The following is a 23,957-nucleotide window of genomic DNA, read 5'->3' as shown; positions in this document are numbered from 1 at the left end:
TGTTGCGCTCATGTCCATGATGCAGGTTGGTCCCTGTGGAAACAGGAAGCTAGACTTGATGGACCACTGGCCTGATTCAGCAGGCTCTTCTTATGTTCTTAACAAGTTAGCATTTATTGCCATTTAAGGGAAGCCTCTTACCATTTTCTGGATTTCAGTTTTGGGGGAGGGTTTCGTGGAATGAGAAACAGAGCCCTCATGGGATGCATGTCACACAGTGCTGCAAGACGAAGAGGAAGAACAAGCACACATATGCAATCTGTTAAAATGGATACCTTCAGCCTGGCTCTCCCAATCCTGCCATCATTTGATTTCTCTATATTTGATTGCATTGCATGCTTGATGAGAACATGTGAACAGACCTTGCTTAAAAGCACTGGGTTGGATCCAGACTTAATTGTACTTGCAACAGCACCAACAGGGTTTAGGTTAGTCATGACTCACAAGTCCCATTGATTTCAATGGGCCTGCTTTAGGTATGAGTAAGTGTGGTCTATTGTGTACAAGGCAATCTGAAAATGCTATCTATGTTGTTCTAGCTGTGATGTCACCTTCAGACAAATGCAAGTTCCTCGTGAGCTAACAAACAGCATACAACATTTCATGAGCAACTCGCATGCCTTAACTAGCCATTGATGGCAGCAAGGTGGCTGGCTCCACTTATAAGGCTTGAGTTTCTGACTGTGTGACATGATGTGAAAATCATCACTGTGGTGCTTGATCCATGTTGTTCCAAGTCTTCACTAGATGTTATAGCTATCATGTGATGAACATGCATATGTGAGCCAGCCCTTCCTCTTGCTGCATGCTTGGCTCTTCTAGCAAGCCAAATGCATTTTACTTCATTGGCTGGAGTCTTGTTATTTTGTAAGATTCTCTGTATCATTTATCATGGAAAACCACAGCCTTCACAGCTCTGGGAAGGGTGGGTGGGAGAATGAGATTTGTGGAACAGGCAAGTACGTTGCCAGGGGTGGATTTAGGACTGTGTGCTGGGCTTTGGGAAGGAGGTATGAGGCTCTGAAAGGGGTTTAGAGTCCTTCCATCTCATTCCCAAAGCCTAGTTAGCACTTTCCCAGCTTGGGGAAGGAGGTAGGAGGACTCTAGGACCCTCCTAGAGCCTTTGTGCCTCCCTCCCAAAGCCAGACACCTCCTTACCCATCTTTGGGATGGCAGTGTTAGGGCTGCCAGTGGGAGGGGGGAGTTTGGGCCTTGCATAGGGTGCCTTAGTACCCTAGTCCACCACTGATGTTGCATTGGTTTTCCATCACAGAATGGCTTCAAAAGGGTTGGGTGGAAATTGGCTGCATGAATGAGTAGCAAAAAGTCCCTTGCTTTGAGCAACAGTGCTGCTGCTGCTGCTATGTGTGTGTTTACCTCTAGTTACAAACAAATCTATTATTCGGTTTAGTAACCAGAAGGACAATTTACTGGAGGCTATGTAAACTTGGAAATACACATATTCAGCCAATGTTCTACATTCAACAAGGGCACTGACATTAAGACTGAACATGTTATAGAAGGCAAAACAAAACTAAACTTACGAGGAGCCCCTTCGGCCATCTCGATAGCTGTGATTCCCAGTGACCACAAGTCACTCTAAAGGAAAACAGACAATGCATAAACATAAAGGGACAGTAGAGAGCAGGTTGGCACCACTTAGGGCCTACCAAGTTGAATGCAACTCAACCATTGCATAGGGATGGGCAAATGTGCTGATTTCACTTTCTCTTTTTCTCATCTTTCCAATCTTAAGTTAAATTAACCACATTTAGACATCAGTCTGCATTTTTTTCAAAGGTCCTCATGAAAATTCATCAGCATTTTAGTGCAAATTTCTTCTAATAAATACATTTATGAATGCAATTTTGCCTAATATGCACATTTTTGCGGATCAATTTTTCCTAATACAATGCATCTATTTATGTTATTTTCATTCATGTATGCACACTCTGCTTTAGTGCATACATTTTTGTACACTTCACCTTTCTGGAGAACTGCACTGCAAATTTCAGAGAAGTGCAGATTCCAAAGGATGGCTGTGCTTTGGTTTCTGAATCGTTTCAGAAAGTGCAAATTAGGTGGGATCAACTTTAAGTGCAAACTAAATCAATCCTCTCCCATACCTACCAATGTATGGGTATAGGGATAGGTTAAAAAAAAATCAAAAAATTGTCCAGTAGCACCTTAGAGACCAGCTAAGTTTGTTCTGGGTATAAGCTTTCGTGTGCATGCACACTTCTTCAGATATAGGGATAGCTGTTCAATCCTTTTAAGCCTACTTTCACTGACAATTACTTAGGCTTAACCCCAGACAGAGTGTTTAATTAAGAACAATAAAAATAAATTCTCAGGAAAACTGAAATCTCTGATGAACAGGATCAGAGCTACTAATTTCCTAAACCCATTCCCACCCAAGCAAACCACTTCCATCCTCTCCCAATTGTCAACTGTCACTTCCCAACTGTCGTAAGTCTTAAAATGTTATACTCCAAGGGGTCTTCTCCTTCCTTTTCCCTCTCATCAGTCTATTACAGCAACAAAACACCTGCTTATTCTGTTCATTGGCCAAGGTTTTAAGTGAGAGCAAAGTGACTGAAGGGGAATCAGAACTGAGCAAGAAAACAGAGGGAGAAAACAACAAGGTGTGATGTGATCAAAACAAAAAACAGGGAGCTGACTTTAGATACAGAAGGGATGCTGTGGAAGAAATAGCCGTGGTCTGGAAGGTGGTGTAGGGGACAAAGGAGGGCTGGATAGAGAAGAGTACATAAGGCAATATTTATGAGGTGGAAGACTGTTGTGGTGCAGATCACAGTGGTTGATTTCAAGAAGTGGAGGAAAAAACCAAACATCTTTGTTTCCAGAGCAAAGAAAGAAGTGAGAACAAAGCATGTTTTGGCCAAAGTGCTTGGAGAGGAGGTGGGCAGGAGGTCAGCCAGCAGCAACAGGACTTACTCTGTAGTCATATGTTGACTCTGGGTTTTCATCACAAGCAATGACCTCCGGTGCCATCCAGTAGGGGGTCCCAATGAATGTGTTCCTTCTGCCAATTGTCCTGTCTAGTTGGGCACTCACTCCAAAATCCACTGCAAAAGCCAAGCAGGCACAAGCAATGAAGCAAGCGAGGGGTGCGTGGAACCACACAGCTGGTTGCAAAAAAGCAGAGCACGACCACAGGGAAGGGCCCTCATATGCTCCTGGTGACGTGCAGCTGAATGCATGAACTGAATCCAGTCAAAACATTGTGCTTGAGGTGATGAGGGGGGATAAAGTGCTCAGTTGATCAAGCAATTACATTGTCTCATGTCCAATGTACTGCTAAGTTAAAAGTCATTCAGCGATATGCTTGTTCTGCTGGTGAAATGTTTTGCACTAGTGAAACACCATTGCACAACCAACCTAAGCAGGTTTCTGGTACTATGTTGTGAAAAAGATTGCACAATCTGTTGCACCAGTTTCTGATAGTGCAGCTATTGCAATGCAGCTATTGCATGGGATTCTGCTCTTGCACAACAATAAAACTTGCATTAGCTGAAAATGAACATTGGATATAGCCCATTTAATTGAGACTGATTAAAAACTTGGTCCAAGTGAATCAGGAAGGTGTTTTTTTTTAAAAAAAAAAATTGTTAATGCTTTTTAGAAATGTAAGTATTTATAACTCCACATTCTAAGAAGAGGCATTCCTCTTTTCTTAGGCAGGAGGGAATCACTCTGTTAGAAACACCCTCTTAGAATGGACACTCCTAGTTCTTCATCACACAATGATGCTTCTTGCATGTTTTTGAAGGGTGAGAGTGCCTCTTCAAATGCCCTCCTTTGAAGAGGCACCCTTCTTTAGAGATGGTGCCTGCTATGCATATGTAGGCATTATTGTGAAAAGTAAAAATGCGTTTCCCCCCTTCAAAACTAATGCTTTTCTCGCCCACACATTTATGTGTATATAATACATCTAATTAATCAGTTAAAGGACAGTCAATGGCTGAACATATGCAGATATAGGCTTCATTTAGATGTAATGGAAAGCCATGGTTTCCCACTATGGCAAGAAACAATGGCAAGCCTTAAGATAGTGCATTCCCTCTCTCCTGATTTGTACTATCAAGGAAGAGGAGCTTCTGATTTTAAGTTAACCAAAGTTCCCCATAATGTCCAACCTTGGGGAACTATGGCTTGCTTAACCTTCAAGAGCAAGCCAGGATTAGAAACCATGGTGTGATCCTGGCTTGTTCTCACTAGCTATAATTAAATCAAACAGTCCTTTGATTTAGGGCATCACAAGGAACTGTGGCTTGGTTAAAACTGTAAATTGATGCTTCCAATCTCCTCACAGGCACAAACAAGGCAGAGAGGGAAGCATGTAAGCTTGAAGGTTTGCTGTGTGTGTGTGTGTGTATACAAAATAAAGTGAAAAAAGAAGAATCAAGTTCAATATGTGCTAATTTATACACGATTCTTATAAATGCTAATACATATATGATTATTAATAACTTACTATGTTCTGTATAAACATATTCCAAATATAAATATATTTATCTATACAAAGTCTGTGGCTACAAGCAATCCGTTCATATGTTGCAAGTGCCACCACATATTATTCTCATAATGGGATGCCATGGGTTCCTGTTGTCCCTGAGCTGAGCCCGCGCAACATGCACTCCATCTGAGCTCAGACTAAATATTCTATCTGTGGTGTTTGAGCTGCTTTGATCACTCGTGCTGCCTACAACACTTGATACTGCGGGTGTCAAATTATAGTCAAGCTGTCAAATTATGTCGTCAAATTATGGGCATGCATATGTGAGCAAACCCTGAGGACAAAGGTTTAACAACTCCGTAAATCACACTTCAGGCTCCATCTCTAGTCTCACTGAAGGAGCTACAGGTGATTTTCTTCACTTGATGAGAAAGCTTCCAAGTGTGTATTACAAAGAAAGAAAGAAAAATTAAAGGGAAAGGTACCACCCCCCCTAAAAAGGTAAAGGTAAAGGTACCCCTGCCCGTACGGGCCAGTCTTGACAGACTCTGGGGTTGTGCGCCCATCTCACTTAAGAGGCCAGGGGCCAGCGCTGTCCGGAGACACTTCCGGGTCACGTGGCCAGCGTGACATCGCTGCTCTGGCGAGCCAGAGCCGCACACGGAAACGCCGTTTACCTTCCCGCTGGTAAGCGGTCCCTATTTATCTACTTGCACCCGGAGGTGCTTTCGAACTGCTAGGTTGGCAGGCGCTGGGACCGAGCAGCGGGAGCGCACCCCGCCGAAGGGATTCGAACCGCCGACCTTTCGATCGGCAAGTTCTAGGCGCTGAGGCTTTAACCCACAGCGCCACCTGCGTCCCTGCGCCACCTGCGTCCCTGCATAAATAAATATAATTCCCAATAATTCCGTATCTTCATGACAAGGGAAGGGTGGATCTGTCTCTTTCCAGGCCACATCCATTTTGCTGGCATTCATTCACAAATCCATTCTGCCCTGTTTGTCTTAGTTAATCTTATATTCTCAAATTTCAATGAGTGGATATGCAAAATCATTTTTATACAGTGGTACCTTGGGTTACATATGCTTCATGTTACATATGCTTCAGGTTACAGACTCCGCTAACCCAGAAATAGTACCTCGGCTTAAGAACTTTGCTTCAGGATGAGAACAGAAATCGCATGGCAGCAGCGGGAGGTCCCATTAGCTAAAGTGGTGCTTCAGGTTAAGAACAGTTTCAGGTTAAGAACGGACCTCCGGAACGAATTAAGTACGTAACCAGAGGTACCACTGTATATGTATTTTATTTCAATGTATGCATTTCTTAATGTGTCCACCTTAGCATTTTTAAAAAGGCTTTTCGAGCTGAGAACTGCACTACAGAATTCAGAGATGTGAGGAACCTGATTACATTCTGAGCCCCACATTAGTCTGCGGGGCTGTGGATCAGGGTCTGCTTGCCTCAAAATTCACAAATGTGAAATCTTTCAAGTGTCCCTATTTACAACACTACAGTTACCTCTGAAGCTTCGCTACTCGTTGTGCATTGCAGCGGCAAGAGATGCATTCAGTAGCACATAACAGTCCCCATCAAAAAAGACAAGGAACACATACCCAGCTTCACTTCAGCATTTTCTGTCAGGAGCACATTCTGCCCTTTAATGTCTCGGTGGATAACATGATGAGCATGTAAGTGTGCTAATCCCTGGAAGATAAAATAAAACCACACTGAGCTATCTTGCCCCTTCCTGCTTCTATTCAAACTAGACAACAAAGCTCGTATCTTGGGTGAGGAAATGACCTCTCCCACTGCCTCATTCATTCATCATCTAAAGATAATCATCTGGGGTGGGTAGTGGGAGGGAGGTCCTTGTAATAAAGAACATATTGCAATGCAGTTGACTGTATGGTGACTTGCCCAATACTGTTGACATTGTGCGCTGTCTAAATAGGCTAAGGATAAGGACCTAAAAACATAAGAACAGCCCTGCTGGATCAAGCCAAGGCCCATTTAGTCCAGCATCCTGTTCTCACAGTGTCCAGCGCTAGATGCTCTGATGGGAAGCCCACAATCCTCAGCAAGAGGACCAATGAGTCAGGGAGATGACAGCACCCATGGCACATGCCGGCACCACTTACGTTGAAAAATACAGATTCTAGAAGCAAAATTTAGGTTGCTAGGTAAGATGTTTGTTATGTACTGAGTTGAATAGGATCCAAAAAGCAGCAGTCTGATTGGTCCCAGAACAATAGGATCCAGAATGCAGCAGTATGATTGGTTCGCAGGAGCCACCCAATCCAGCTCCAGGTGGAAGTGAATCCACAACCTGATTGGCCTACAGGAGAATCCCGGAATTAGCCAATCACGTGGGGCCCATTGTGTAAATAATGTATATAAAGCAGACATTTTGGGGGAACTTCCATTCCTTGCACTATGAGCTGAATAAAGAGCATGGAATCCACACTTGACTCTGAGTATATTTCAATACTGCAGTTCTCTGAGGTTTAATTTTAAGAAAGGGTGCTACCTCCATGCATGGGGCCAGCTGCTCTTCTAACATACTGTTTGGCTTCTGCCTCCCCTCCTCACAGACTGCCATTCCATTGCCACAGAGAAAGCTCACTGGGCTACATGGAATCCCCACTTCCTCCTCTCTTTCCTGCTTCTGAAAACATCAAACTTCCTCATTTTCCAGTAGCTTCATAGAAAAGTCATCATAGCACAGCTCTTGAGTTTACACTTAGTACGTGTGATGGTGTCATATGCATGCCATCCCAAGTCTGACTCAAACAAAAATTAATTTTTGCTTCTGTATTTCATGGAGGTGACTCCTACCCTGAGAACTTCTCTGCATATATATGCAATCCAGTCTTCTTTGAAACAGTTTCCTTTTGTCTTCTTCACCAAATCTGTCACAGAACCAGCTCCACAATATTCCATCACCAGCTGGGGAAGAGCAAAAGCACAGTTATTTATTGCTGAAAAGAAGAAATTTAAGTAACAGGTACATTATTATTATTTACCTGGTTGCAGTTAAATGCAACATTTTATTTATTTATTGGTAAGATCTTCCCCCTATTGTGTGGGCAGGTGGTCCCTCCCCCCTACCTAGCCTGATCACCTTGGCAACGCCTTTCCAGGTGGGATTGGGCAACTGGCTGAGGTAGGCGGAGACCTCCAGGTATCCCAAGCCTGAGCTAATGGTGCCACATAGGGTCCAGGGGACTGTGCGTGACCACACAAAGGGCGCCCCCCATTTAATGTGGGCAGCGGTCATTACTTTAATTTAAAGCAATTTGCTTAAGGTTTGACCAGTGTCAATTGGTTTACCTGCCATGGCTTCAATATTGTATGCTGTTGGGTTTTGTGGTTTTATCCTGTTTTTACTGTTTTCTCATATGATGCCCAGAGAGCAATAGCTACTGTCTAATACATTTAGAAAATAAACAATCACTGCCCCTGGGAGACAAAGTGTGGTTTGGGCATGCCATCTGAACTGAGTGCATGTTAGCTTCCTGTGCATGTATGGCTGAATAATTACTGTGTTCCTAGCACTTGCCAGGGACGCAGGTGGCGCTGTGGGTTAAAGCCTCAGCGCCTAGGGCTTGCCGATCGAAAGGTCGGCGGTTCGAATCCCTGCGGCGGGGTGCGCTCCCGCTGCTCGGTCCCAGTGCCTGCCAACCTAGCAGTTCGAAAGCACCTCCGGGTGCAAGTAGATAAATAGGGACCGCTTACCAGCGGGAAGGTAAACGGCGTTTCCGTGTGTGGCTCTGGCTCTGGCTCTGGCCAGAGCAGCGATGTCACGCTGGCCACGTGACCCGGAAGTGTCTCCGGACAGCGCTGGCCCCTGGCCTCTTAAGTGAGATGGGCGCACAACCCCAGAGTATGTCAAGACTGGCCCGTACGGGCAGGGGAACCTTTACCTTTACCTTTAGCACTTGCCAAGTGAATCTAATGGCTGGCAAAAGGGTAGGGACCACTATGTTGTTATTCCATGCCATCTCAAATAATGAATGGGCTGGATCTGCTTTAGAAAGTGACTGTTCAAGGATGGAAGAAGAGCATCTTTAAGCTCCTGTTAATACTAGAATTTGACCAGTTCTTAATTTTGGAGTGTCATCCACTTGGTCTATAGGTATCACTTTTGCCACAGGTACCAATCAAGCACACAAAACAAACCCTGTAAACTAATTGGCAATTATTTTCAGCACATTTACCAGGTTTATTTATTCATCAACAGCAATTTTTTTACCATGCCTTTTAGCCACAAGAGCTCCCAAAGTGACTTGTCTAATATTAGTTAAAAGAAACACACACAAGCCAGTTCCTGCTTGCAATCTAAAAGACACAACACATAAAGAAGAAAGGATGAGGAGGGAAGAGGAAAACACACATATTCAGACCCCAGTTCATAAAAGCTCCATAGCAGCTCTTATAAAGACCATCTGGAATGGAAATGTTCAGAGAGAAGAGGAGGGACCAAATGAAGCTGGTTTCTCAGCCAAGCTGATGGTTAGATCTTGCTTTCCATCTGCCTGAAGAAATGGCTGTTGCTAGATGACAGCTGAGGACAGAAAGAACCAGATGGAGCAGGCGCCTTGGGAGAGCCATTGAAATTGCCTTGCCTCTCTCTCTGCTACAGCCTGATGGAATGGCTGCTGGTCAACGATATTAAAAACAAACATACTCATGCAGACACACACTGCATTAAGTTGCTAATGTTCCCGTTGTTTCCATCTTGCCTGTAATAACCTTTTAAAATATGTATATATAACTAAAGCACCTTCTAATGCCACAGTCAACATTTGCATCTATTAGATTCCTTTGCTCTGGTCACAACTGCTAATTTCATGGACAACTGTGCAAAACGGCAATTACAGTGGCCATCAGTCGGCTTCCAGATGGTCGATAACCATGGCTGATCTCCCTATGCAGCCACAAAGTTACAGGCATGGAGAAGACCTGAAGGCCAATGAGTCCCATGTTCTGCACTAATGTATGATCCTCCCTAACAAAATATTAGCCCATGTCTCCCAAATACTAAACTGCAGGCAGGATAAGCCAAAAAGCTTCCTGATCTATGCACTGGTGTCCCTTGTGAATAGAGGAAAAAGGGAAGTGCTTGCCTTCCCAGAACAAGCATGGTTCATCCACTCCTCATTCTCCTTATAAGCAGTAGCAGAAAATGTGGAGTGCCTCTGCTCACCTGTGACTGCTGCTTGGCCACATTGCTGCTGCTTGCTGCGAGGTAGAAAGGAAAGGTCAGCCAATGGGGAGGCTGGTGCAGTGCAAGCCAGTGTGGCCTAATGGTTAGAGTGCTGGACTAGGACCTGGGAGAGCAGGGTTCGAACCTGTACTCAAACCATGAAGCTCTCTGGGTGACCTTGGGCCAGTCACCATCTCTGAGCCTAACCTACCTCACAGGGTTGTTGTGAGGGTGAAATGGGGGGGGGGGGGAGAGCCATGCACAACACCTTGAGTTCCTTTGAAGATAAAGGTGATATATAAATGCAAGATAGAAATAAAAATAAATAATAGGATAACAATCTCCACTTAGAAGGCTTGTTGAAAGAGGAAAGTCTTCAGTGGGTGCCAAAAATAATAGAAATGGTTCCTGTATGATATGTTTCAAATGGTAGGTGCCACCACACCAAAGGCTTGATTCTCATTTCTTGCGGAACAGACTTCCTGATAAGATGATATTTGCAGAGTGCAATGAGCAGTTGGGTATGTAAAGGAATTTTCGGAAATTCTTCTACACCCTGATTCTACTAACTGGTCCCAGTAGTGGAAGATTCTACCAGTGCAGTGGAAGGGGAAGGGAATTGTTCTGAAATGCTTGCCCTGACAGAATGTTGGGGAAAGTGTGACACCGTATTACTCCCTTAGTTCAGGAAGCAAGGAATGAAGAGGGGAGAGGGAGAGAGAAAAAGAGAGGATATAAAGGAGCTGAATGGGGGGAGACCGTTATTCCCTAAATGGGCACCGAGAGTAACTGATTAAACAGGGACCTTTAAAGATGCACAAAGAGAAAACTGGATACCTACCCACAGCTGGTCATCCTGACCCACAGGACTTTTCTTTACAAATGCTCCATAATATGTTGCAATGTTCCTGTGATGGGAATATTTCTTCAACATGTTTATTTCCAGTTTGATTTCCTCTTCTTCATCCTTGGGCAAAAAGAATGGTGGGGAGATTACAGGGGCATCAATTTACAGCGAGAGTTCTCAGAAGCCTGACCTGAGCCCAGTGAAGAAAGTCTACTCAAGGCAGTGTTTGTGGAACTCACTGCCACAAGCTTGGAGAGCCTTAAAACGAGACTGGACAAGTGCTTGGCAAACAGGTTCACCAACTGCTAAGGGCTTAGTTGCACATGACTGTTATGTACTGAGTTGAATAGGATCCAAAATGCAGCAGTCTGATTGGTCCTAGAACAATAGGATCCAGGATGCAGCAGTCTGATTGGTCCACAGGAGCCACCCAATCCAGCTCCAGGTGGAAGTGAATCCGCAACCTGATTGGCCTACAGGAGAATCCCGGAATTAGCCAATCATGTGGGGCCCATTGTGTAAATAATGTATATAAAGCATACATTCTGGGAGAACTTCCATTCCTCCTCACTACTATGAGCTGAATAAAGAGCATGAAATCCACTCTCGACTCCAAGTATATTTCAATGATGTTAAATGCACTACTTCCATATGTCATGATGCTGATGGAAATTGCTCTCCAATGCAATGAGGATCAAAGCACCCAGAATTTGCTTAGGTAGTATCTGGCCTGTAAACAGCAGCAGGACCAATCCAAGGCATTTTGCTGTCTGAGGGAGAGAATCAAATGGTATCTTACACCTCACACATCATGGTGGTACATATTGCCCAAGGCTAGCCAAGTTACTCTGTAACCTTGAAGCAGAAAATCCTACAAGCACCTCCCCACCTCCCTGGCAGTAAAAAATACTGGGCTCTTTTCAATGCTGGCCCTTCTCAAATTACACCCATTAATGGATATGCCTCACTTAGGTCCATTAATCTGAACTGTATGCTCTCTGCTCTTTCAGAATCAGTTTTCTGAGGCCACTGCCTCATTTTGCCCTATGGCAGAGCCGGCTTTGAGCAAACCGTTGTTCAAAGCAGCTCTGACATGCGAAGGAGATGTTGCTTGCTTGACATGTGTTATTTCTTGGGTTGATGTTTACATTCAGAAACCAATCTGAAACCCACCCAGACCTAAGGTGCAAAGCACACGCCTTTAACCTCAAAAGAAAGACATTCACATTATGGCTAACTTCATTTCCGATGACCTCCTCTATAAGTATTATTATTAGTATATATTTATTCATACCCCACCTTTTCACCTGACGGGGACACGAGGCATCTTACAGATAAAGAAAGACAGCTAAAAACAGACAAAAAACCCCCAAATCATAAAAAGCAATTAAACATATCTATCTATCATCTATCTATCTATCTATCTATCTATCTATCTATCTATCTATCTATCTAATCATCTATCTATCTATCTATCTATCTAATCTATCATCTATCTATCACATGACAACATTAACTGGCAACATTAACTCCACCATGTGGAAAGCCCTTGCAGATGATCACGGTGCCTGAAGACAGAGGAGCACAGAGAGGAGGAGGACCAGAGGAGGAATGACCACTGGGAGGAGCACAGAGAGAAGAAGCACCATGGTGCATCTGCAGCAGCACAACAAGACACCTTCATCTGCCCCAGCTGCAACAAAACATGTCTCACCCGTATTGGTTTCAAAAACTACAGCAGATGCTGTAACTCTCCAAATGTTTGACTTTACCCCCAAAGGTACATTCTTCTATTGTGTGCTGAACCAAAGGTGAACTGTTCTGGAAGCTCTGCAACTGCCATCTTGGTAGTCAAGATAACCCCACAATTAATTGGTAGCTGTTGTAGCAATGAGCTCATATATGTTTATATGTGTTCGCTTTGATACAGGCTAATTGGCTTGCTTTGAAGTTATCCTTATTTGGGGGCTTGGGGTGTTGGGCTCTGAGCCCAGAACAGGGAACAATGTGCAAGATTTGGGTATTTGCCACATGCCCTCATCTGGTCAGGTGCTGCTTTGTTTTCTAAAGTACTTATAAATGTTGCTTAGGTGTGGACAAGCTATCTCCTTACCACAGTGTCCTTTTGCAAACCTGGCAGGGTAATTTCCTGTAAGTCTACACCTTTTTGTAGGTGCTACTCTTTTTGAGAGCCTTTTTCTGGTATACCTGCACCCAACCACTCCCATGAGCCTTCCTTTGGGCCTGCAGTTCAGAACGCATTGTCTCCTGAGACAGACAGGTGCCAACTCAGAATATACTGTTAAAAAATATAATCACCACAAAAACAGCATAGCACCAGACCCCTCACTAAAAGCACATACCCTCCAACATTTTCCCACTGAAAATAGGGGTGTCCCATTCCATAATGATAATTTCTACTATTTCTACATCACACATCTTACTGGGTTGCCCCAGCCATTCTGGGCAGCTTCCAACATACATAAAAACATAATAAAACATTAAACAATTTTTTTTTTAAAAAAACTTCTCTATAGAGGATTGTCTTCAGACAGCTCAGAGGTCAGATAACTCCATACCCTCCAATATTTCTCCAATGAAAATAGGGACGTCTTAAGGAAAAGTGGGACATTCCGGGATCAAATCAGAAACTGGGATGATTCCTCTAAATCAGGGAAGTTCCTGGAAAATAGGGACACTTGGAGGGTCTGAAAACAGTCAGTTCTTAAAACCACGTTGGAACAAGAAGGTCTTAGCCTGACAGCAGGACAACAATGAGCGAGCCAGTCTAGCTTCTCTAGGGAGGGAGTTCCAAAGTCTGGGAGCAGCCACCGAGAAGGCCCTCTCCACAGTGTGGCTGTGGGTGGCGGAACTGAGAGGAGGGCCTCCCCTGAAGGTATTAGAACCTGGGAATACAGTACAGTGGTACCTCGGGATGCGAACGGGATCTGTTCCAGAGCCCCATTCGCATCCAGAAGCAAATGTAACTAGCGATGGCACATCTGAGCACATGTGCGTCACTTTTCGCAGCTTCTGCGCATGTGCATGTCGTCATTTTGACCGTCTGCGTATGCGCGAGTGGCGAAACACGGAAGTAACGCACTCCGTTACTTCCGGGTTGCCGCAGAGCGCAACTCGAATGCGCTCAACATGAAGCATATTCAACCCGAGGTATGACTGTCTTTCAGACAGCTTAGACTTTCAGATGTTTGGACTTAAGTCATATAGGGCTTTATAGGTCATAAATGGCACTTTGAATTGTGCTCGGAAACAGACAGGTAGCCAGCCTGTAGAGCTGTTGTAAAAAGGGAGCTGCATGCTCCCAAAACTGAAGTTTCCGAGCACTTTCCAAAGGCATTACAAAGCATTATAAATCTTTCCCCAATTTTTCGAGAAGCAAAAGCTGTGCTTCGCATCCACCATAAACGCATTAGGTGGGTTGGATTTAGATTTGGAAGAAGGCTACCCAACAACCACCTGGAGCACAGGGCTCAGAGGGGTACCTGTCACAGGCTATCAGCTCAGTTTCCTGCAAAATAGTACAAAGCAGCTGGTCTTCACTTGAAAACCTGGCACCCATTCACTGCGAAGCCATTGCTGTGTTAACGTTCTTGTAAAAAAAAAAAAAAATCAGGCGTGAAAATCTACCACAGATTCAACAACCAATGTAGCTGATCCTACTTAGATGCTTGCACGTTTATATGGAAGGGATAAACTGTGCATGCAAATTGTGCATCAGTGTTGTGAAATGGACTACAGTCGCAGCATTAAAATGCTCCCCCCCCCACACACAAAAAAGACACCCATATGAAGCTACTTGGAGGCAGACCATAGTTCCATCTTGCTTGGTATTGTTTACACCAGGAGTCAGCAATCTTGGGTCTCCAGATACTGCTAGACTTCAACTCCTAACACCCCCATCCTTCATTGCCAGAGTGGTCAAGGGTGGTGGGATGTGTGGCCCAACAATATCTGATGACCCAAGATTGAGGAAGGATGTTCTACAACATGCGACGGCTGTTTTTCCATCCCTACATGGAGTTGCTGGGAACTTAACCTGGGGACTTTCACATGGAAAGAGTGTACTGAACAACTGAGCTATTGTGCCACCGTTATCTCAAACGCAACCTCCAACTACACTTTAGGGCTACTAATCTTGGGTATCTTACAGAGCCGCTCTTATTGACATAATGCATACAATAAAAAGCAGGCACCTTCAATCTTTTCAGGCCCCAGACCCATTTAGGGTCCAAATATGCCTTTGAAGACCCATCTCTTAATCTTCTACTATACATTTGCATGGTGGGGGTGCTCCTCTTGCAACCCACCTTGAATCAGGCTACGATCCACTGGTGGGTCCCAGCCCATCAGTTGAATAGCAGCCTTGAAATCCACTGTGTGAATTTACGATTAGTTTGCAGTACTTATCTGGCATTATGAATGGAGGAACACAAAGGAATAAGAGCCGAATGAACTAGAGTGTCTGGCAGCTGCCTTCGTTATATCCGTTTCCCCTCAAAAAGAAGAACGCAACCGAGACTTTGATCTTGTCGAAAAAGAGCCCTGCCCAGTTAATTCTGTCAGATAACAGGAAGTGCGGGCGCTGGGGAGATGCTTGCAAAAACCACACTGACTCTCATATCCAATGCAGCAGACTGAAAGTTCCCAGGCCCCTCCCAAAAGCTCGACACTGAAGCAGCTCTTCCTGACAGATGGGCAAATCGTCCCAGGGTGATCACCACAGCATCCTGCTGCCTGAGCAGTTTACAATGAAGTGGCTCAAGATCAAAGCTTAAAAATGAAGGGGGACCCAGAGCCACTAAGCTGCCAGAGTCCTTCAAACAGAGCAAGCTACACTTCACAGCCACTTTAAAAGCCGAGGGTGCAAAAAAAAAGGAAAGAAAAGAAAAGGCCTTTTTCAATGGCAGCACCTCAGTGACAGAGCCTTGTACCCAGAAGATCCCAGGTGTTGATCTGGGCCCTGCTAGGCCTGCAATGTGGACCACACTCAGCAGTTATGGTATGTTTTGTGCACACAGAAGAACAGCCACGATGGATCGAAATGGATGACGATGTGCAATGTCTGTCTCCCCTGTACAAGCTGATCAGTTTGCATTTCTGCTACTTTTGATAATGACTCACGGAGACCTTGGCATTATGATTAGAAAAGAAGCCGTGTCGCCTAATCAAAAGTGAGAGCATAACTTGTTTTGGCAAACCAATGCAAAAGGTCCCTGAGCAGGGAACTGATGATGCAGCAGGGGGTTCGAATTGGTCAGATTTCTCCCTCCCAGGTCAATCATGGTAATTCATAGTCCATGTTTTATTCCTTCTTCTTCTTTTTTTTTTTTTTAAAAAAAAACTTCAGTACAAAACCTTTGACAGCTACCACCAGTCAGAGAAGCCAACACTGGGTCAACCATCTAGCTGGTAGTAGGGAGCCCAACGTATCCACTCAGATTTGTAGTCCTGGGCGGCAGCAAATAAAAACTGTCCCCCCCCCCCTTTCTTCTTTTAAACAATTGGTGGGGTGGGGAATTGAAAGATGTATTTGCATCAACAACTTGTGGGTTGCCGGCCTGTCTACAGTGGCCTAGATTTAACAGAGCAAACGGCTGGTATATGCAGGGGGCAGTGATGTTATGAAAACGCAGCAGGGGCTGCAGTGAACCGACAGGAAATCTTCTATTTGCTATCTCTGGAAACAGATAATCACCCAGAAATAAGTAGGAAGAGGCTCCATTGCTTCATTATTATAGACCAGAAAAATATACACAACTAAGCATCATCCATTGCCATGCCCCAATTGCACAAGCATGATTGAAAATGGGACCAGCTGCCTATATAACCATCCTCAGTTGCCTTTGGAAAAGGGATGTGTGGTGCAAAGAACTGTATTTATACAAGCAGATCATTTTCTCCCATAAAGAAGCCATAATTTTAACACTCAGGGACGGGTCCCTTATAACGCCCCTCTTGTAACTTGTAGTATTAACCAGTAAACTCCTAACAACTCTCAGTTCTCTGGGCAGTTAAAATGTAGAAAAAATGGCTATGCTAGAGTTATAAGCATGCATATAAATGCATATATTTGTGAAAATGGCAAACAGAGATGCATTATGTTAGGAAAAGATTGCTTTGCAGAAATGTATAAAAATGAATATATTAGGAGAAACTTAAACTAAAATCTTAGGAATTTTCACGAAAACTTAAAAACAAGCCAGCAAACCAGCAAACAAACAAACAAACAAACAAACAAACCCATAAACTGTTAAACTTGGGGAGCTTAATTTAAGGCTGGAAAACCAAGGCTGGAGGAACCAAGAGAAACTGAAATTGCCAGATGTTGCCACCCCTAAACAACCTTCCGTTCCATTTCTTCTTCAAGCTAGAGTGTAACAGAAAGCTAGAAACTGCTTCTTTTCCATAGAACCCCCTCACCACTTCCAGAAAAGCCTGGTGATCTCTCTGCTCACCTCCGTCACATTCATAACCTTGATTGCTGCAAGCTGCCCAGTCTTCACATGGCGACCCTGGGAAGGCGATAAGAACACAATACAGGCAAGTAAGCACACAATGCTGGCATAATTATGCAGATTAATGACCTGTGTAAGCCACTGAATCAAAGCACCAATTTTTCAGCAGACACAATTTTAAAACTGCTCAGCTGAGCGAAAGTCATTTGTACAGCACCTGACAGTGGGCACAAAAACTTCTAGGATGATAGTCCATGACATGGCTAGCAGAAGCGGAAAGTGAGGATGTGAAACCCTCACCCTACATCTGCCTACGTCCTGTCCTTTGGGTGATACTGAAAGAAGATGAGACAGATTTCTGGAGGTAAAGGCTGTCAAAGGGGACCAGCCATGATGCCTATGATCTGCCTCCATAATCAGTTATGCTTCTGAATGACAGCTGCTGGAAACCACTGGAGGGGAAAGCTGCTGTTGCAATCAGGTCTTGCTTGCATGAGCTGGGTTCAAGGTTCTTGTATTGATTTATAAAGCCCTGACAATTTGGGTCCAGGATATCTCAGGGATTGCCTGAAACCTTATATATCACTGCGTTCATTTGCAGGAGTGTCATTGGTCATCCCCCAAGTTGGCAAGGCTCATTTGACAACATTGAGAAATCAAGCTTTTAGTGTCATTGGCCCAGCCCTGTGGAACTCCCTGCCAATAGAGATTCAGTGGGCACCTTCTGTGTCAACTTTTAAAAGCCTTCTGAAAACGTTTCTATTCCTCCAGGACTATGCAGCTAGTTAAGAATGCACCCCCCACAATGGATCTACAGTGGTACCTTGGGTTACAGACGCTTCAGGTTACATACACTTCAGGTTACAGACTCTGCTAACCCAGAAATAGTACCTTGGGTTAAGAACTTTGCTTCAGGATGAGAACAGAAATCACGTGGCGGCGGCGCAGCGGCAGCGGGAGGCCCCATTAGCTAAAGTGGTGCTTCAGGTTAAGAACAGTTTCAGGTTAAGAACGGACCTCCATAACGAATTAAATTCTTAACCCAAGGTACCACTGTACTGATGTTTGTTTTAAATTTCCTTTTATCTAGTTTTTAACCTTTTATGATTTCATTGTCTGGTTTCATGCTTTTATATTGTTGTAAACAGCTGTGATATATTTTTCATGATAGAGCAGTATATGAATATATTTATAAATAAATAAAAATACAGCCTCCCCCGCCCACCTCTAAGTCAGAGTAGCAGACAATGCTCTGATTGGCAGATTGTTCAGATAAGTAAGGAGTCTGAAAAACCAGTATACTCCAAATTCCAAGAACTCAGGAAACTGTCTGATACCAGGTCAATCTACTTTGTCCATCTAGCGCAGTGTTGTCTGTTCTGACAGGCAGCAGCTGTCCAGGGCAGTAGAGTCTGTGGCTGTTGGGTCCCCAGCAATGGCAAAGATGGAATATCAGGTCCACGTAAATACTGCATCCCACATGCAGACAGGCCGCACAGAACAAGCTTCCATTGACAGTGAGACTGAATGTTTCCTAGGATTCCAACACCCAAAAAGTGCTCAGCACCCTGACACCACCACCAAAGCTTCTGCCCGATTTTGGGTGCTAACGCCCTTCCACCAGCAACCCTCCATGCCCCCACTCCTCATTGTAATGCTTTGGAGAGGCTTCCTGGGGGATGCAGAGAGAAAGAGGAGATGGGAAACATTATTTCTATGAATCTCCTCACACGCACATACTTATCAGTGTGGCTGTCTGTAGCAGAGCTACTCCTAAAAAGGTAAAGGTAAGGGTACCCCTGCCCGTACGGGCCAGTCTTGACAGACTCTGGGGTTGTGCGCCCATCTCACTTAAGAGGCCAGGGGCCAGCGCTGTCCAGAGACACTTCTGGGTCACATGGCCAGCGTGACATCGCTGCTCTGGCGAGCCAGAGCCGCACACGGAAACACCGTTTACCTTCCCGCTGGTAAGCGGTCCCTATTTATCTACTTGCACCCGGAGGTGCTTTCGAACTGCTAGGTTGGCAGGCGCTGGGACCGAGCAGCGGGAGCGCACCCCGCCGCAGGGATTCGAACCGCCGACCTTTCGATCGGCAAGTCCTAGGCGCTGAGGCTTTAACCCACAGCGCCACCTGCGTCCCAGAGCTACTCCTACCATTGGGCTAAGTGAGGTGACTGCCTCAGGAAGCAGATGCTGGGGGCGGGGGAGGTGCATGGCAGTAGACCCCTTGCTGATTTTAAGTTCCCATGACCTGTCCTGGCCACCCTAAACTAGACTGCTACTTCAGGTGCAGGGGAAGATGCTAACACTTCACTGGTGCTGTGTAATGGACACATCAACACCACAGATTTAAAGTACTAAGGTACCATTTTGAAAGTCATGGGAACTGCCACTTCTAAGGCTGATTAGAATAGTTAGATGCCTCTCAGAACTACAATTCACAGCACCCTTAGCAAACTACAGTCACCATGGGTTGTTGTTGTTTTTTTGTGGGGTGTGGGGTGGAGGGTCATGACTTTTAAAGTGGTATAACAGTGATTTCAGTGTGAGGTGTGCATGTGACCTGAGATTCCACTGCCATCCTGTATGTATGACTTCTGTATCTAGAATGGAAAATGGACAGCACCATACTTTTGCCCCAAGCAGCAAACTGCAGTTTTGCAGAGTTGGCTGCTGTCTGAGACAGAGGAGATCTGCGCTTATTTTGTACCCAGCCAATGCCACTCACTTCCACATTGCTTCCTACCACAGCTCTGCTCCTTTATGGAAAGCCATTGTTTGCAAATGTTTCCAGGCATTGAAAACTTCACAGTATAGTACGAAGCCCTTCCAGACAGGCTGGCACCCTCATTTAAAGCCCAAACTTTCCCTGGCTATTTTCCCTGGAACTTGAAATGGTTAATATTCTTTTTCTTTGAAAAACACACACACACACACACACACACACACACACACACACACACACACAGAGAGACCAGGCTTCCATTGCAATAAATGGCCCATTTCTCAAGGATCACACCATTTTAAACCCAGAGCAAATGATTCACATCGCCCATTGTGACAGCTGGGCTGGGGGTGAAAATCCATCACTCCATGGCAGTTAATTAGCAAGGATCTTTCACCATAAAGTACCCAGATGAGTCCTTGATGGGTTTATGCAGTTCTGATGAAGGACTGTCCCTTTTGTTTTAATCACCTCCTAAGAGAGCCTGGGAAGGAGGGAGAGGGAGAAAGAGATATGCTGCTATTATAAACTCCCAACGGCAGGCTCCTATTGTTTGTGTGTTCTTTGCTTTCTTGATTCAGCATAATCAAATCAGAACAGAGAGATTGTGTTTATACCATCACTTCATGGATGCAAAGCACAGGTAAAGTTTGTAATTATAACAGGTGGTTTCAGTTAGGGAAAGGGCCTTAGCTCAGTGATGTTCTGCCAGGGTTCAATCCCTGGCAGATCCAGGTAGAACTGGAAAAAACTCCCCATCTGGCATCCCGGAGAGCTGCTGCTAGCCAGTGTGGACAATAGTGTTCAAAATTCTCATTGTTCGGGTGCATTTTGCGACAGGGAATTTCATTAGCACGAGCAGTTTCTGAACTCTGGGAACAGTACCGCACCTAAGATTTCAGATTAAAACTACAGAGTGGGAGGAAAGGAGGACCTTTTTCTGCCTCCCCGCTTCCAGCTATTCTCTGAAGACTGGAGAAAAGACCCTCTTATGAATATTAGGTGGGTGGGCAGGGGAAGGATTAGACCATGTGAAAAATGAACATAGTATTTCAGATGCAGTTCATTCATCTTCAGCTTCGTATTCTTGTTATAAAAAAGCGTGCTTAGACATTCCATTGTTGCGCCCATAACTTAGGTTTAAGCTCCTAGCTAGCTCCTAGCTTTCATATCTCAGTTTCTAACACTAACAATACTGACCTAGATGGACCAGTGGGCTGACAATTATAAGGCTGCTTCCTATATTCATAATCTTAAAGGACCCCTGGATGGTTAAGTCCAGTCAAAGGCGATCAGAGGGTGCGGTGCTCATCTCGCTTCAGGCCGAGAGAGCTGGCATTTGTCCACAGACAGCTTTCTGGGTCATGTAGCCAGCAGGACTAAATCACTTCTGGTGCAACAGAACACTGTGACAGAAACCAGAGCGCATGGAAACACTGTTTACCTTCCCGCCACAGCAGCAGTACCTATTTATCTACTTGCATTGGCATGCTTTCGAACTGCTAGGTTGGCAGGAGCTGGGACAGAACAATGGGAGTTTACCCTGTCACGGGGATTCAAACCGCCAACCTTCCAATCAGCAAGATTCCAAGAGGCTCAGTGGTTTAGACCACAGTGCCGTCCTTCATAATCTTACTATGCTATTACTATAGAACCGAGTGATCCATAATAGACATTGTAAATCACGAACTGTGGAGAGACTGAAAATGTCAGTCTCAAAACTGTAAGAAGCCAAAGTTTGACACAGTTGTATCCCAAAGAGATAATCTGGTTTAAATTTAGCAAATGAGCACAGCAAAGTTCAAGCTGCTAAAAACTGTTTCAAAGCAGATTCTGGCCTGCTTCTCAACAATTAACATGAGTCACCCATCCTACAAGTCAACTAGGGCTGCTTTTCTCACATTGCCATCGTGTCAGAAGCACGTCAGTATTCAGAACTTTACAGGTTTGTGAAGACTAAGTGCATTTAGGCAAGGCAGGAGCAGATGCAGCATGGAAAAAAAATGGGAAGGGGTATAAAAAAATGACTTGGTCAGGAGTACACAGTAGGGTAAGCGACCAAACCCGAAGAAGAAGGAACCTACCACCAAGCTTGGCTAAGTATTAAGAATGCCATGGCATTTTAATAGGACACAGGAAGGAATTCTCCCCAACTATGATTTTGGTTTCCCCACACACACTGTATGAGACGGTACATATGGCCACAACTGAAGATGGAAAGAGTTGACAGAGGAGACTTATACCATGAAATTAGAGGAATTGCTTTTGGTGATGCTGTATCCGCCTCCCCCAACAATAGGCAGAGGAACCACGAAACTTGTTTTGCATTAGGTGTTGCAGTTTGCATCTTTGTAATGGCATTGTATAAAGAGGGACTACCAGGTGGCCTAGTGTCATAAAATATTCCCCTGAATGCTAAATTCCCTCCTTCTCTCTCTGTCTCCCCCCCCCCCACATTTTAACATTCAGGGATTACAACACATTTCACTCTAACATATTAAAATAGCCAGCATTTCCCACATAAGAATACGGTTCCCAAGGCAGCAACAAACACTGGCTTATGAGGGCTTTCCTCTTGTCTCTTGTGCTTGCCTGAGGATGTTTAACCTTAAAGAAAGGGGTGTTGATGCTCTAGGGGCAGGAAGACCACATTCCTTTAAGGGCAACTTTCCAGGGGCCACATGCCAGTAGTGGGTGGGGCCAGAGGCAAAAGTGGGTGGATCAATCAATGCAAATTTTACCAGGGTACACCAGGCTGCTTTCTTCACACTCCCCTCCTCCTCCTTGGGATGTCTGCATTTGCCCCCTGGCCTGCCTTGCCCTATGGAAAGAGGATAAAAAGGTAAAGGGACCCCTGACCATTAGGTCCTGTCGCGGACGACTCTGGAGTTGCGACACTCATCTCGCTTTATTGGCCGAGGGAGCCGGCATACAGCTTCCGGGTCATGTGGCCAGCATGACTAAGCTGCTTCTGGTGAACCAGAGCAGTGCACGGAAACGCTGTTTACCTTCCCGCCGGAGTGGTACCTATTTATCTACTTGCACTTTGACGTGCTTTCGAACTGCTAGGTTGGCAGGAGCAGGGACCGAGCAACGGGAGCTCACCCCGTTGTGGGGATTCGAACCCCCAACCTTCTGATCGGCAAGTCCTAGGCTCTGTGGTTTAACCCCCAGCGCCACCCGCATTGCATGGAAAGAGGATAGTCCCAGGTAAAAGGGCAGCCTGGCCCTGAAGCTACGTGCCTAGCAGTGTGTTCTGGCACAGAGGAGAGACCTGTGGGGAAGGTGGCAATCCCTGTGCTGTTCTTTCGGTGTGTGAGATGCATAACTTGTATTGACCTTCGGTGAAGTTTAAGCAGCTTAACAGCGTCTAGAGCTGCAACATCTGGGCCCCAAAGCATTTCCTTCCATTGTAGAAGTGGAAATGCAGAATGTGTCCTTTGCTTAAGGTTTCTTGAAAAGAGAGAGAGGGGGGAAAGCACAAGCAGAAGGAAGTATGAAGAGGAAGGAGTGGAATGAATAGAAGATTCAAAACATCACCAGCACCTAAATGTGCATAATGACACTTTGCATGGGGTAGCAGTGGGGGACAGCCTCTATCATGTGCTTGCTGCCACATCAACTATACATCTGTCAATATATTTGATTTAGCATTTCAGTTTTAAAAGGCTGTTTTTTTAATGGCTGAAGAGAGGTTGTTAAATAGCCACACCCACTAAAATCAGTGGTGTTTTAATTCTGATAATGATTAAATAGGGACAGCCCACGACATTTCGCTGTCTCCGATGGAAAACCCATCTATAAACTGAATGTGGAGCATAACCCAATTGGAAGTTCTCCCAAACAAGCTTTTTTGAAATGGTCCTGGCACAAAGGTTGTAATTCCACTGCCCTGCTAAAGCTAAGCAGCAGCAGGGCTTATCCACATCATAAATTTAAAGCCCTTTCAAAGCACTTGGCTTTCCCAAGGGAATCCTGGGAGCTGTAGTTGGCTAGGAATTGTAACTCTCTTTATTATGAAGTAATAGACCCAAACAGGTAAACTACAGTTATTGGGATTCCTTGGGGGGAGACCATGTTCTTCAAAAGTGTGTTCAATGTGCCAAGGGCCTTCTGGCGGTTCCCTCGTTGTGAGAAGCCAAGTTACGGGGAACCAGGCAGAGGGCCTTCTCGGTAGTGGCACCAGCCCTGTGGAACGCCCTCCCATGAGATGTCAAAGAGA

The 23,957-nt window shown here is 44.9% G+C and overlaps 1 protein-coding gene across 2 annotated transcripts in view; it reads right to left on the bottom strand.

Moving 5' to 3' along the window:
- Nucleotides 1-23,957, bottom strand: part of NRK (Nik related kinase) — a 122,653-nt gene that overhangs the window by 80,463 nt on the left and 18,233 nt on the right. For both annotated transcript variants that reach the window (XM_079962646.1, XM_079962647.1), the window contains exons 3-9: nucleotides 17,010-17,066; nucleotides 10,528-10,653; nucleotides 7,316-7,426; nucleotides 6,094-6,184; nucleotides 2,959-3,089; nucleotides 1,545-1,599; nucleotides 142-220 (exon numbers count right to left, since the gene is read on the bottom strand). In XM_079962646.1, the coding sequence (XP_079818772.1) occupies nucleotides 142-220; nucleotides 1,545-1,599; nucleotides 2,959-3,089; nucleotides 6,094-6,184; nucleotides 7,316-7,426; nucleotides 10,528-10,653; nucleotides 17,010-17,066 (650 nt within the window). The remainder of the gene's footprint in view (nucleotides 1-141; nucleotides 221-1,544; nucleotides 1,600-2,958; nucleotides 3,090-6,093; nucleotides 6,185-7,315; nucleotides 7,427-10,527; nucleotides 10,654-17,009; nucleotides 17,067-23,957) is intronic.

The sequence above is a fragment of the Podarcis cretensis genome (genome assembly GCF_951804945.1).
Source record: "Podarcis cretensis genome assembly, chromosome: Z".
Classification (NCBI taxonomy): Eukaryota; Metazoa; Chordata; class Lepidosauria; order Squamata; family Lacertidae; genus Podarcis; species Podarcis cretensis.
Note: the sequence above shows the minus strand (reverse complement) of the source record. Positions and strands in the feature narration are given on the sequence as shown.